Here is a 12,971-nt window from a genome sequence, read left to right as displayed (position 1 = left end):
ACTTGACTGTAATATCCACCTCAGTTTTTCATCTGTCATCTGATAAGTCTGAAGCTAAAATCCTCAAGGGCTCAACTTGGTTACTTGTGTTTCTACTGCAGAAACCTCAAAGGGGCCTTCCTTCCAGAGACTTTCTATATAAATCTTTAAGAGTTTTCCAGTGACTATTATTTGTAAATTCCCAAACAATAGAATTTTTTTACAAAAGAAAAGAGCTCATAAGTTTCATTGTTTGGCCATGGTGGTATCATGTGGAACTTCCTGTGTAAATTATTGCAAAAGAAGCAATTCCCCAGAAGAAACGAGCCTAAAAGTAATAGTATGGCAACCTTGTTATTTTGCAAAGTATAATGACCTCTCAGAAAATATTGACACAAACACACCCTTCTCGTTCCCCGATGAAAAGTGAACATAATAACAAATCCATCAATTAAAAACCGCCAGAAACCCATATTTGGTAAAAGAATTCACTCTAATGGGGCTTAAATGACAACATGAACCCAAAAGTAACACCCTACCTATCCTACCCCACAAACCCCACAATTCCCTCGACCGAGCAGGAGCTGGGAATGAATATGATATGGGAGCGTTGACTCTTGGGAAGGGCGAGTCGAGATTGTTTTGTAACTGATTTGCATTGAACTATTATCGGCAGGCTTCTGTATAAGGTAAATCTTGTATTTCAGTCACGGTATTTCAAGCCGTTCCTTGGTCGGATACAACATGCTGCCAACAGAGAAGGTTCTAAATCAGTTCGTCTGACCAATATGGTAAGTTGGTACACGGATTTCGAGAATCCTTGAAATACGTTTTGTAGAAATCAAACGTGTAAACAATGTTCTGGAACTGCGTGTAACTTCTGATTATTAAAAGGAGATTTTGTTGCATGTTTGTTTTAGAGGTGACTCTACATGAATTTGAAGTGGCTGAAACAAATGAAGCTATAAGGTTGAAGGTACATGTATTTGTTGTTTACTATTGGTAGCCTACATCTTTTAAAACTGTTTAAAACAAACCAAAGGAAAAAAAGGGGGGGGGGGAGGGTGCAGCCCCCTTGGCCCCCCTCTAAATCCACCTATGTTTTCAAGGACTGAGAGGGTGCTTACCATTTACAAAAAATTTCCGGAAATTCCGGGCGGAATGTAAATGGCACACGACTTTTCGGTTCGTTCCACTGGAAAATTCCCGAAAAAAACGGACAACCTTAAAAGGTAGTCCCGTTTTCCCGGTGGAAACTTCCCAATGGAAATTCGTGTTCCATTTACAGATTTCTCGTCTTTCTCACCAGTCCCAAGCCTTTTTCACAGCCGGGTCTCACGGCTCCTCAACTAAAATGGCGGGTCAGTCTTATGTATAAATAAAGTTCTTCATGGTTGAGTTTTCAGGGTTTAAACGATTGCTCTACTCAAGTATTTGCATCAGTTCTACAAAATATACTGCATCACGATAAATGGTAGGTAAAATTTGTGCCTGAAGCCAAGCTTTCTTTGGGCAAAGCAAGTATATTAAATTCATCGATCGAATATGCTGACAAAAAACATTCAAAATAGCGTTACTATTGTGGCACAGGTAGCGTCTCATGAAAGTTGCAGCCGCTGCAAGGATACTTTTCCCCATAATCTTTTGAATTTATCAGATTTTCCTTGTCAACTACGAACTTTATGATTTCATTCATCACGGCATTTGAGTATAAACATCTTTCGCAGACGATTCGAGGGAGCAACAGAAACTGAACAGAGAGGAGCCTGTGAACGAATGAGACCCGTCTAAATGGAACGCACTCTTCCCAACGGAAATTTTCCGAAATTTTTTTGTAAATGGTAAACACCCAGAACCTCAAAACCATTCCGGGCGGTACTACTCAGGGTTTCAAGTGACGGGGATGATCAAATGAGGGCAAAAATCAAGACCCCCAAAAAATATCCCTAGGGCTTCCAACAACACCCAAAAAAATCCCTAAACCAAACATAACCCCAAAAATATCCCATGCCAAATTTCTGGCCCTTACATTTCCAAAAGGGGCAATGCTATAACACTACCATGAGTATTTAGATTTTTTTGAATACCCCCAAAAAATCCCTACTTAAATCAAGCCAGCCCCAAAAATACTTGCCATACAGTAAAAACCCGCGTATAAGAACACCTATTTTGGCGGTTCAGGCTGATTTGGTTCTTATATAAAGGGTTATAATCTGCAAAATCAGCCTGTAATTGTTCTTAAAAAAAGTTTCTTAAAATAAGGAACATACTAGGCTACCAATAGATGAAATCAATATATATGCACACAATTGTATTTTAATTTTAATAAAATTGATAAATCAAGGCAATACTGTACTGTAATTGGGGTGGAACTATTATGTGTGCAATGAAAAGTAGTGTTGATCTTTGATATTTTTCCATATAAGAACAACTTTCATTTTTCAGGCTGAATGTGTTCTTATATAGCCTGCGAACGCAGACGTATTTCCGGCTGTCGTTTCTCTCCGCCGAAAAATAGCGTCTGCGAACCCGAGCCACAAAACGATTTCCGTGACGTCAAAATCTTAAGCCAATCAGAGTTAGGCTCAGAAAAACCCAGAAGTGCCACGCGTGTAGCCTGCGAGGGTATCGCGCAATTTCGTGGAGAAAACAGGGCCGATAAAGCAGACACTGAGAATCATTCGAGGATGGGAAAGTTTGTGAAGTGTTTGGATTTGAAAAGTCAAATCAGCATCACATTAACGCTTGAAAGTACTTGTTCGAGTCAGATGAAGAAGACGTCTTCGTGAATCTTCCGACTGGAATATTGTGGTCATCGTTTTGCCGCTTGTAGAATTGAATGTACCTTATCGCCCCGAATCGTCGTCGCTGATCGAAGTGCAATAGCCGGCGCTCAATAACGACAAACTGAACGCCGAGTAAAGAAATGTTGAAAGAAGCGGCTATTCTGTCGTGCATGGATCACCAGAATTCTAAAGAATCTTGGATATTTAAATAGGTGAGATTCTTCGTTACGAACATTCGCTCTTGACGAAACACTTTATACTTGTTTATAATTTTGTTGTCGAAAGATCCGGTGTTGATTAGAATTTATGATCTTTAGTATATTTACACATAAAGGACAAACCTCTCCTGAAAAACTAAGAAGGATAGCAAATAAAATAAAAATATTAATTGAAAGAGGTGTACTTTGGTCTACCTAAAGAAGCGATTTCTCTAGCGAGTCTCGTCAGAGATTCGTCTTCGCAGCGCTGTTGATACATGTATTTGAAATAATAATTTGAGCTGTCAGAAATCTGCGAATGTTTTTTAGATTCCTTTGAGACAAACTTCTGGGATTCGATGGTGCAAAAAAAAAACGCCTTAGAATTTAGAACAGCCAAGAAACGCCTAAGGGTTTAGAACTATAAAGGGATCGGACTTGAAGAAATTTTAGAGCTTGCAACTGACGCTAGTCGCAACTTAATTGTGTAATTTCTCGGAAGGTGAACTGGAAGATTGTCACCTTCAATCGAGTTCGACGTGCTGCTAAAATCTTTTGCAAATAGTTTGACACAAAGTGGGCATCACCGACAAAACTCTTCGAATTTCTTGCCCAATTGGGTACAAATTTTGTAAGGCGTTCTCTAACTGCAGAAATTGACTGCAGCACTTCAGTTAATGTTGGAAGCGATACAACTACAGCTTTTCTATTTTCACAGTCCACGTAAACATACAAATTTACTTTTGTTAAGCGATTTATCAATGAAGGTATGCCTAAAACACTTTTGCCGAATAAATTAACCTTTTCTTTGAACCTGAAAACGTTATTCTGCAAAGATTGTATGTAACTTTCACCGCTGTGAGAAATCTTTGGCCTTTGGTGTTTCAATCAAACTCTGTGTCGCGAGGGAGCCGCGCGGTGTGCACACGCGTTTCATTCTGTCGTGTTATCTGATTGGCCAAAGAGAAAACAAAAGATTCTACGTCACGGAAATCGTTTTGTGGCTCGGGTTCGCAGACGCTATTTTTCGGCGGAGAGAAACGACAGCCGGAAATACGTCTGCGTTCGCAGGCTAGTTCTTATATAAATGGTACTTTATTTCCTAAAATCAGGCCTGGGTGTTCTTAATCCACTTGTTCTTATACGCGGGTTTTTACTGTATTGTCCTACCCAAAAATATCCCAGAATGAAAAATTTCAATATACCCCATGTATTGGAGTTCCCCCCTAGACACAAGTATGATCATAAGATGCCCTAACCACTACATATCCTGCAGTAACCGTATGAGTCCATGTTTGTTTATTTTCTCTTTTCTTTTGATATTTTTTGACAGTTGCTTTGTCACAGTTAAGAGATGAAAACTTAAAAGACCTTACTGGCTATAAACCTTCTGTAGATTTAATGCTATAGGTAGGTGGAGTGAAATTCAAATGTTCTCTTCTTCAGCATTTGATGTATTATTAACTTGTTACCAAAAACATTAAGTTGTAAAATTATACTAAAATGACTGTTATACAGTTGGACACTAAAATGACAGTTTTCCATCTCTAGTTAAAACAAGAGTGAAATCATGCCAAAACAAGGATATCATCTTTAGGTTGTTGCCTGTAGTTTATGCTTATGTTACAACAGATGGCATTTGTTGTTTTGTTGTATCTGCTGCTCCTGCTCCAGGAAATATCCATCTCCCCCATGGAAGGTTTCTCAGTTTAAAACTCCTCCCCTTGGACTTTTGAGCCCCCCCCCCCCTCAACCCCTAAAATTATCTCCACTGACCTTCCTTGGGATGTGTATGAATATTTTCTGGAGCCACGCATTGCTTAACGAGACCTCTCAAATTGACATGTCTTAATATTTTTATTTCAGCATGGACCTAATGTCCAGTCATAATAAGTGACTGCAGATGACAGGATCAGCCGAAAAACTAACTGTTAGGTTGATACCTTGAAGAAACCAGCACTTTATTATCTGACTTGATGTTATGGACAAAAAATATATTATATTTTATCTAGGGGACAGCTTTGTTAATAGTGCTTAACATAATCAGGTGAAGATAACATAATAATTATGTTTACGTAGTGTGACTATACCCATGTCTAAAATTATTGTAACAAAGTACGGGGTAGTTTATCCAGTTGTTGATAATAACATTTTGACAACCTAAGTAGACAATGACTACTGCTTAGTTTGTAGAAACATCAGTCACCAACAACGTTCTTTCACCTGGGCGATCACACTTCATAAATTAAGGAACTACCGGTATGTCACATTGGTATTTTTTCCAAGCCTCAGAGCCAAGTAAGAATTTCAATTACCTCTCTAAGCTAACACTGTCGGGACTGGCTCCAACTCTCCCTCTTAGAGAGGTGTCTGTCCTATGGGGAGTAAAGTTACTAACAGTAGAATGACTGAAAAACGGCAGGATGGACCAACACCAGGTGTCCGTCTTATTGCCGTTTTCAGTGAAATGTGAACTCTGAAATTCAATCCTCGACAACCGGTTTACGTTTTTTGCTGCCGTCAATCATCTTAGGGGACCTCTTGGGAAACAGAAGTTCACTTCAGCCGGGTCAAAAGGTCACATCTGTCAGTTGTGATTGGTAGATTTTGATCCATTTTGTTTGTTTCTGTTTGTCATTGTCCGTTGGCAGTCACCATAACCTATGACTTACAGCATCGAAAAAGCAATTGTTCCGTGGATTTTGAATTTCAGAGTTCGTATTTCACCGAAAACCACAATAAAGAGGTGTTCATTAAGAGAGAGTTCTGTAATATTGAAATTTGCCTTTTGAAAGTAATTTTTTACATCAGAAAAAGAATAATGACAATGACAGTTACAATGATAATGATAATGATATTTTGGTAGGAGGCTTTGCTCACCAGTAGTTGATTTTCAGGAAGATCCTACAAATTAAAAACATCTTGCAAAATTTAAAAGCTAAAACTTATAACAATCATGTAGTAATTACTGCAGTAGTATGATACTTTTTTTTCTAATAAAAGAATTTTTTAGACACTTGTCCTTCAGTTTATTGGTGGTGCAAAATATTAATTATGATGACATTATAATTTTGATAGACTGTTTGGGATGTTTGGCTAGTCAGGGAACATTGTGAAGAATACTGTGTACATTTTTTTAGGGGAGGGGGTAGCTGTACACAGGCTGTGTGATGCATGGCAAATGGAAAAAAACGCTATGACATTGCTATCACCTTGTTTTACCACTTAATTCTTCAACCTTCTCAAAAAACCAGAACAGGGGAAAAAGGCTTTTTTTGTGAAAATTTAAGAGACTGTATGTGTGTTTAATTTTTGTCCATCCGTCCCAGGGGGGTACTACGGCTTGTAAATGACGGGAATGATCGAATGGAGGCAAAACTCAGGACCCAAAAAAATCCCTAAGTCTTCCAACATTACCCAAAAAAATCCCTGGACCAAAAATAACCCCCCAAAAAATCCCTTGTCAAATTACCCCTAAATTGCCAGGAGGGGTAACACAAAGAACACTCGTTTTGTTTACCAAGGCACTTTAGTTCGTTTTTAATACCCCAAAAAATCCTTTATCTAAATCAAGTCACCCAAAAAAATACTTGCCAAATTTTCCAACCCAAAAAAATCCCGGAATCGAAAATTTCAAGCCCAAAAAAATCCTTCGATCATTCCCGTCATTAACAAGGCAGAGTACCCCCCCCCCCCCTGGGCCATCCGTATGGTACCTTTCTATTGTATTTGCTGTGCAATATATTTGGTGGCCATTTTCTCATGTCAAAGTTTGACTGAAATCTACGAAACAGCTCCTTTTAGTCAAGTGATGACAAAACGAGTTGACTGTTTTACTTCTAGGCATAAATAAGAATAAAGAAATTGAACAAAAAATTGACACCAGTTTCTTGCATAATTTATGTCCTTATATTTCTTGATTATTTACAACAAAGCTGCCAGGCTGCAATAATTATTATTATCGTTGTCAAACAACTGGAATAAAACTTATAATCATTCCAGTCACTGTGTGAGTTGGTTATCCTCGGAGTAGTTCACAAGCCTTTTCCACAATTTCTATTGCCTTGACACTGGTGCATGGAAATGAGTACATAGCTACCAGGATTCCGTAAGGTAAACTACATACTAATATGCCAGATCTGTTCTGTCGTGTCATGGCATAGACACTGAGGATGAAAATAAACAAAATTATAATTAATCAGAGATTGGCTATTGCTGGGAGCCTGGAGATTCAATATGCCATATACTCTGGACCATATATAACTACTGTGTTCCGGGACCCAGAGCACACCTGCATGTAGAATCCTGATTTCTTGAAACCCTTGATCTTTCAAACCTCCCGATAACTGTGGTTTCCCTTCCCTTAGTCAAACCACAGGCAGCCCATATGTGACATTGATGTTGGCGATTGCGTTACGGTTTCAGCCGTAAGTTGATGTATGGAATGAGAAATTTTATGCTTGAAAAATTGCTCTAAATACTACATGTGTTCAAAACCTTCGAAAGTGTAACTCACCTAAACAGCTTAAAACCCACTTTTGAAACACAGAGAAGTCAAAATAATGCAAAACAGCGAAATGTTAGCCAATTTTATTTCAATATTTACCACATGTAGTATTTAGAGCAAATTTCAAAGCATTCTCATACCTTGTCTTACCACTGAAAATGTAATGCAATCGCCAACATCAATCACCTGTCCCCTGGCGCCAAGTTGGCGCATAGGGCCTCCACATGTGCTCTCCATCGATTCCTGTCTTGCGCTGCAGTGCGCACCTCTCTCCAGGACTGCCACCCTGCATTGGACCTCTCCTTTTCTACTGTGCGCCGCCAGGTTGTTTTTGGCCTGCCTCTCTTTCTCTTTCCCTCTGGGGTCCATGTCAGGGCTGTAACACAGTCATTGTCAGGTTGTTGTCTGAGGATGTGTCCAATAAATCGCCATCTCCTTCTTCTTACCTCTTCACTCAACCTCTCCACGTTAGCCCTTTCCAGTAGCTCTCTATTACTAATCTTATCTTGCCATTTAATCTTCATTATCCTCCTCAGGCATCGGTTCTGAAACACATCGATTTTCTTAGCATCACCTTCGTTCATTTTCCATGTTTCGCAACCATACATGAGAACTGGTTTGACCAATGTTTTGTATAGCCTGATCTTCGTCTTCCTCGACACACTGCTGGAATTCCATACTCGATTTAGCTTCACAAACGCTCCCCTCGCTTTCCCTAGCCTAGCCTTTATGTCTTCTTCTCCGCCCCCTTGCTCACATACTGTGGCTCCTAGATAAATAAACTTCTCTACATCTTCCAACGCCAGACCGTTCACTGTGATGGCTTCATTATTCTTTGCATTGACTCTCAAGACTTTGCACTTCCTGACATTTACCCGAAGGCCTGTCCTTTCTGCATTTTCTACCAGCCTGTTTGTTTTCAACTGCAAGTGCCTTTGGGTTGAGGAAATTAAAGCTACATCGTCAGCGAAGTCTAGGTCCTCAAGTTTTGATGTAAATTTCCACCTCAGCCCGGTTCCCTCCTCTTTCACAGTATGCCTCATTACCCAGTCTACAATGAGCAGGAAAAGAAAGCCAGACATTGTACATCCTTGCTTGACACCAGTCGTTAGTTCGAACCATTCTGAGGTTGCTTCTTCCTCCGCAACAGCACATTCAAAGCCATCGTACAGCGCTCTAACTATGTTGACGATCTTCTGTGGGATACCATACTGATTCATTATCATCCTGTGCCTGTGGTCACACACTGTAATTTTACTCCCGATTTCTCAAAAAAAAATTAATAATTTTTGTTTTCCTTGGAGGTTTGAGAGATCGAGATTCCACTGTTTAGTAGTGTTTAATGTATGCAAGAGGCTAGCAGAAAGGCTTGTAGATGTTTATTGCCAATGCACTCCATTGACATACCTACCTGCAAAAGTTCTTGCTGTAGATAATGTACTTTATTTCCTGATCATCTTTGTCAGTTTGCAGAACAAATCCTTTTTGGCATAGAGCAGATTCTGTTGGAAAAAAATGGAGGTTTATTTACACATGGAAGTTCACAGAGGAACCTCCAATTTTTAAATTAGAGCAATTTTTAAGTTTATTAAAATAAACTTTTCCCCAAGTCGCTTGTAAACCTTACCACTTTTGATTTCTTTTTGTTTGCATCAAGCACAAAATCCCCTGGCAAACTTCCCTATTAAAATGACCGGGGTGCTGGTCGGAAAATTCTGGATACACCTTCCATAATAGGTACCAGAATCTCATGTTCTGGGTGTGGCCCAAATCCACTTTTCACCCCCAAAGAGGTACCAATTTTAAAATAAAATAACTGGCACAGGCAATTTGCTGATTGGATGGTTGTTTTCAAGTAAATAATTCAGAAATAAAAGCAACCTCGTTCCCAGGGTTTCTCTCTCCCCTCTTGGGGGCGGGGAGAGAGAGACCCTGGGAACGAGGTTGAAATAAAAGTTACTTGAGTAACAAATGCATAACTGTTAACATCATTTTTCGGATTGACAATTTTAAAGGCCCTTATATAAAAGGTACCGCAACAACTCTAGCAGCCATCATTTTAGGTTTAAGCACCCTAAGCGGTACCAATCCACAAATTTTATCCTCTTAAAGAAACGGTTAGCCCCCTGTCTTTTTTATAGAGAATACCCCCTTCCCTGAGAGTCACAAGATCCTTCTTCGACCATACCTTAAATGATCTACCGGTAATAAATGCCTGGGGCATCTATTAAATTTTCAGTTCCTAGGGGAGACGTTAAATAGATATGAGGCGTTTATAAGAGAGAGGCATAGTAAATTACAAAACAGAGTTTGTAAGTAGGAGACTAATCTTATCTGCGCTAATGCAAAGCCTAGAGATGCCATTCATAGTTGGATATCGTTATCTGGGTCAATTATGTTGGCGTTGTTGGTCTCTTGGATGTCCGCGTCAAGCAAGAATCTAAATAAATTGCGTGATTTTACTCCATGAAGCATTTCCTTGGTTTTTGAGGTGATTCTTAGAGGGGGGCGTCTAATACAAACTTTACACTTCAGGAGACGTGTTTATTAGATACAAGGCATTTATTTGAGAGTGAGTCTTTTATTACTAAGTAGATCATTTACGGTAATCATTATCTCAATCAGAGCTCTTTCCTTCCGTGTCCTGCTGTTCTTTAGATTGGCACAACATATATAGTGACTGTCATGTGGGCTAGATTTGAGCAAATATAATTACCTAGAACACAGGTATGCAATGCATGCAAAGATATATGTATATTGCTCCTTATATTGCTAGGCAATAATAACACATTAACTTTAAGTGACCATGTAGAATTGCAAGGAAAAGTTGTTCCCAAAAACTGCCTTTAAGTGTCTTGAAGTAAGAACTGGATAGTTTCAAAAGAATCATGGGATGAACTGTTAAAAATTCCTTTTTTGACTAATTTTTTTTTATAAAATGGTGAAAATACCTTGCTCTTCAGAAGTTGAAGTAAAGACAACAAGAAACTGTGAGTAGAATTTCTGCAAAAAAATGAACAATCGGTAAGACCATCTTACATCTTCAAAACAACGTTGTCCTGGAAAAGTGAGATAACATCTACATCATTTTCCCACTGATTTTGAAATCAGTTAAAAAGCATTCTCACTTTTAATACCACCTATATTACAAGTTTCTGACCAATATGTTGCAGAAAGCTTAACTCCTGTCTACTTTGAACGGTAGCTTGAGACAACATACCACAACTTGCAATCCAGGTGGTAATGCATGCAATAACTTGCAATGCAACATTGTCACTTGACAGGGTGGCAAGAAAATGTTGCCCACATTGTTTGGCCTACACACTAGCTCTTGCCAGAACTTGACAAAACACAAAATATATAAAAAACTCCCGGGGGGGGGGGGGGGTACTCTCATAAATTTCGGATAGGGGTGTGCCGCCAAGGTTCTTAAACCCTGACCCTATTTAAGGATAAAGAAAGTGAAAATTGATACCCTTTTTAAGGCCCAAAACCGAAAAATGACACCCTATTCAAGGGGAGGAGAAGCGTTCCGTGACGACCCAACTAACGGCTAACCGCGCACGGCAAGACACAAATCTTTATAAAATCGCTTTTCTAATACCTGAACAGAAAATTCAGTTTTAACATATCTTTTCTTCGTTTAGCTGGGTGTTTATTTTAGCTAATAGAATTTAGGTACCCTATCTAAGGATCACACCGGGAACACATAATAATTTGCCAAAAGGAGCAAAAATGATACCCTATTTAAGGACCGAGAACCTCAAAAACCATACCCTATCGGTCGGCACATACCTATATAGGCCACATATGGGAGTACCCCCCCCCCCCCCCCTCGGGAAAAAACTATAACACAGACAATTATTTTAATTTTTATAAAACTAATAATCTACAGAATACTTTTCATAAGCAATGCCTTACAGTACATATGAAAATTCAGGAAACCAGCTCAAAAGGGTAGGACTTACTAATAACTTACTGATACATAGTCCAATATACTTGAGCTTAAAAGATTGTTATATAATACTGATCTAACATAAAGTTACCTGATTAAGATCTTTTAGTTTGCCACATGAGTAAATCGAATCTCCACGTTTTGTCAAGACAATTAGACCATCAAGAACGTCTCCCACCAGCAAGTGAGCTAGGCGTTGTAAAGTGAACGACATTCAGCAAATTAAAATATTATTAGCACCACAAACTATTTACCGAGTCACGAACCCAGGGACACGAAAGGAAAACTGCACAGTTGGTTTTGACATCACCGTTTTGATGACTTGTTTTAGTTGAATTTCATACAGCAGAACAAATTTTAAAAGCGAATACCTTCCACGAATTCTTTCCAGCTTTCCTGTGATTGCATTAGTTTATAATTTTAACCTTCGTACCGACTTCATGAGTCAAAACAAGCTCTCCACCACCAAAGCACAAATTCCGACAGGCGTTCCAACCTTTTTGGTACCAGTCTCCCAGAAAGCGTACAGTTTTTTCCAGGTATGCAATACGTGCGCACATTTACACCCGGAAACACGTTGGAATGTCAATGCTTCTGCGTGGTCAGTAAAGGTTGGTTTCTGGACAGAAGCACAAGCACAAGAATTAGCATAAGCGCGTAAGACAAATGTCCTCATGTGGCATCATCATAACATAAGTACAAGAAGAACGTTATGTGTTTCTGTTCGCCTGTAAACGTGTGTGTTAAGGAGTTAACGTTTATGTTATGATATGTTTGTTCCGTTTTCAGTTTTTTCACTTTCTATTTTTCTTCTTTTTCTTACAGATTATATGGAAGGGAGCTTCTTTCCAGAAATTGAATATTTTTGCTGCGAAGCCTTAGCGTAGCAGCAGAACTATTTTTGACTGTCCGCGCGGGGCCTGGCCGCTTTATATAGACGACACACTCGATTTGACTTTTTCACTGGCGATGATTTTGAGTTCATGCAGTACGTATGATCAGCGGCATGTAAAATGTGGAAGCTGCATTTGTCGTTTGCGATGTCCTTTTCGCTAAAGAGCAAGACGTTAAATTTTAAAGCGCTGCCGCTTGCGCTTCTGTTCAGTACTTTGTAAATGCTTCCCAAGAAACCTCTCTTGAGCAACTGAAGATGGTCAAGTATAGTGCCGGGGAAACGGTCTTTTCGTCCCTTATGCGCCAGCTCTGATGAATAACGAATTTACGAGGCCTTCTTATAATTCGCTTTCATAATTATCCATTACTAAGTTAATTTAAGGGAAAAAATACTTTCTGTGCTTTGAGCGCGAAATATGTACAGCAAAAACTACGAAGATTATTTGCGAAGGCTCCATGAAAACGTTTTCATAATGACCGCGCGCTAGAATGGAACGAGCTTTGAGCTTTTTGATGTCACGGGTGTTTCTGATGGCTTTGCGATCGAATTGCACGTGCTTTGTTATGTTACATTGCTTCCTTTTCTCAATGTCACTAGCATTTCACACGCTAAGAAATTAAAGATTAAATCTTTCACATCTGAAAATGTGAAA

General features: G+C 39.2%; 1 protein-coding gene and 1 long non-coding RNA gene across 2 annotated transcripts; one reads left to right on the top strand and one right to left on the bottom strand.

Moving 5' to 3' along the window:
• Positions 1-615: 615 nt before the first annotated feature.
• LOC144636196 (uncharacterized) lies at positions 616-5,981 on the top strand. Its single transcript, XR_013567484.1, has 4 exons — positions 616-770; positions 900-955; positions 4,296-4,372; positions 4,829-5,981. It is a non-coding gene; the product is annotated as an uncharacterized LOC144636196 (long non-coding RNA).
• A 688-nt stretch (positions 5,982-6,669) lies between these two features.
• LOC144634476 (uncharacterized) lies at positions 6,670-12,285 on the bottom strand. The gene is made up of 5 exons (XM_078493426.1): positions 11,796-12,285; positions 11,516-11,613; positions 10,421-10,472; positions 8,881-8,971; positions 6,670-7,128 (listed from the first exon to the last, which is right to left on the bottom strand). The coding sequence occupies exons 1-5, from the start codon at positions 11,830-11,832 to the stop codon at positions 6,981-6,983; spliced, it is 426 nt and encodes a 141-aa protein (XP_078349552.1). The 5' UTR covers positions 11,833-12,285; the 3' UTR covers positions 6,670-6,980.
• Positions 12,286-12,971: the final 686 nt, after the last annotated feature.

Source organism: Oculina patagonica, chromosome 13 (genome assembly GCF_052425735.1).
Source record: "Oculina patagonica isolate OP01 chromosome 13, crgOcupat, whole genome shotgun sequence".
Lineage (NCBI taxonomy): Eukaryota > Metazoa > Cnidaria > Anthozoa > Scleractinia > Oculinidae > Oculina > Oculina patagonica.
Note: the sequence above shows the minus strand (reverse complement) of the source record. Positions and strands in the feature narration are given on the sequence as shown.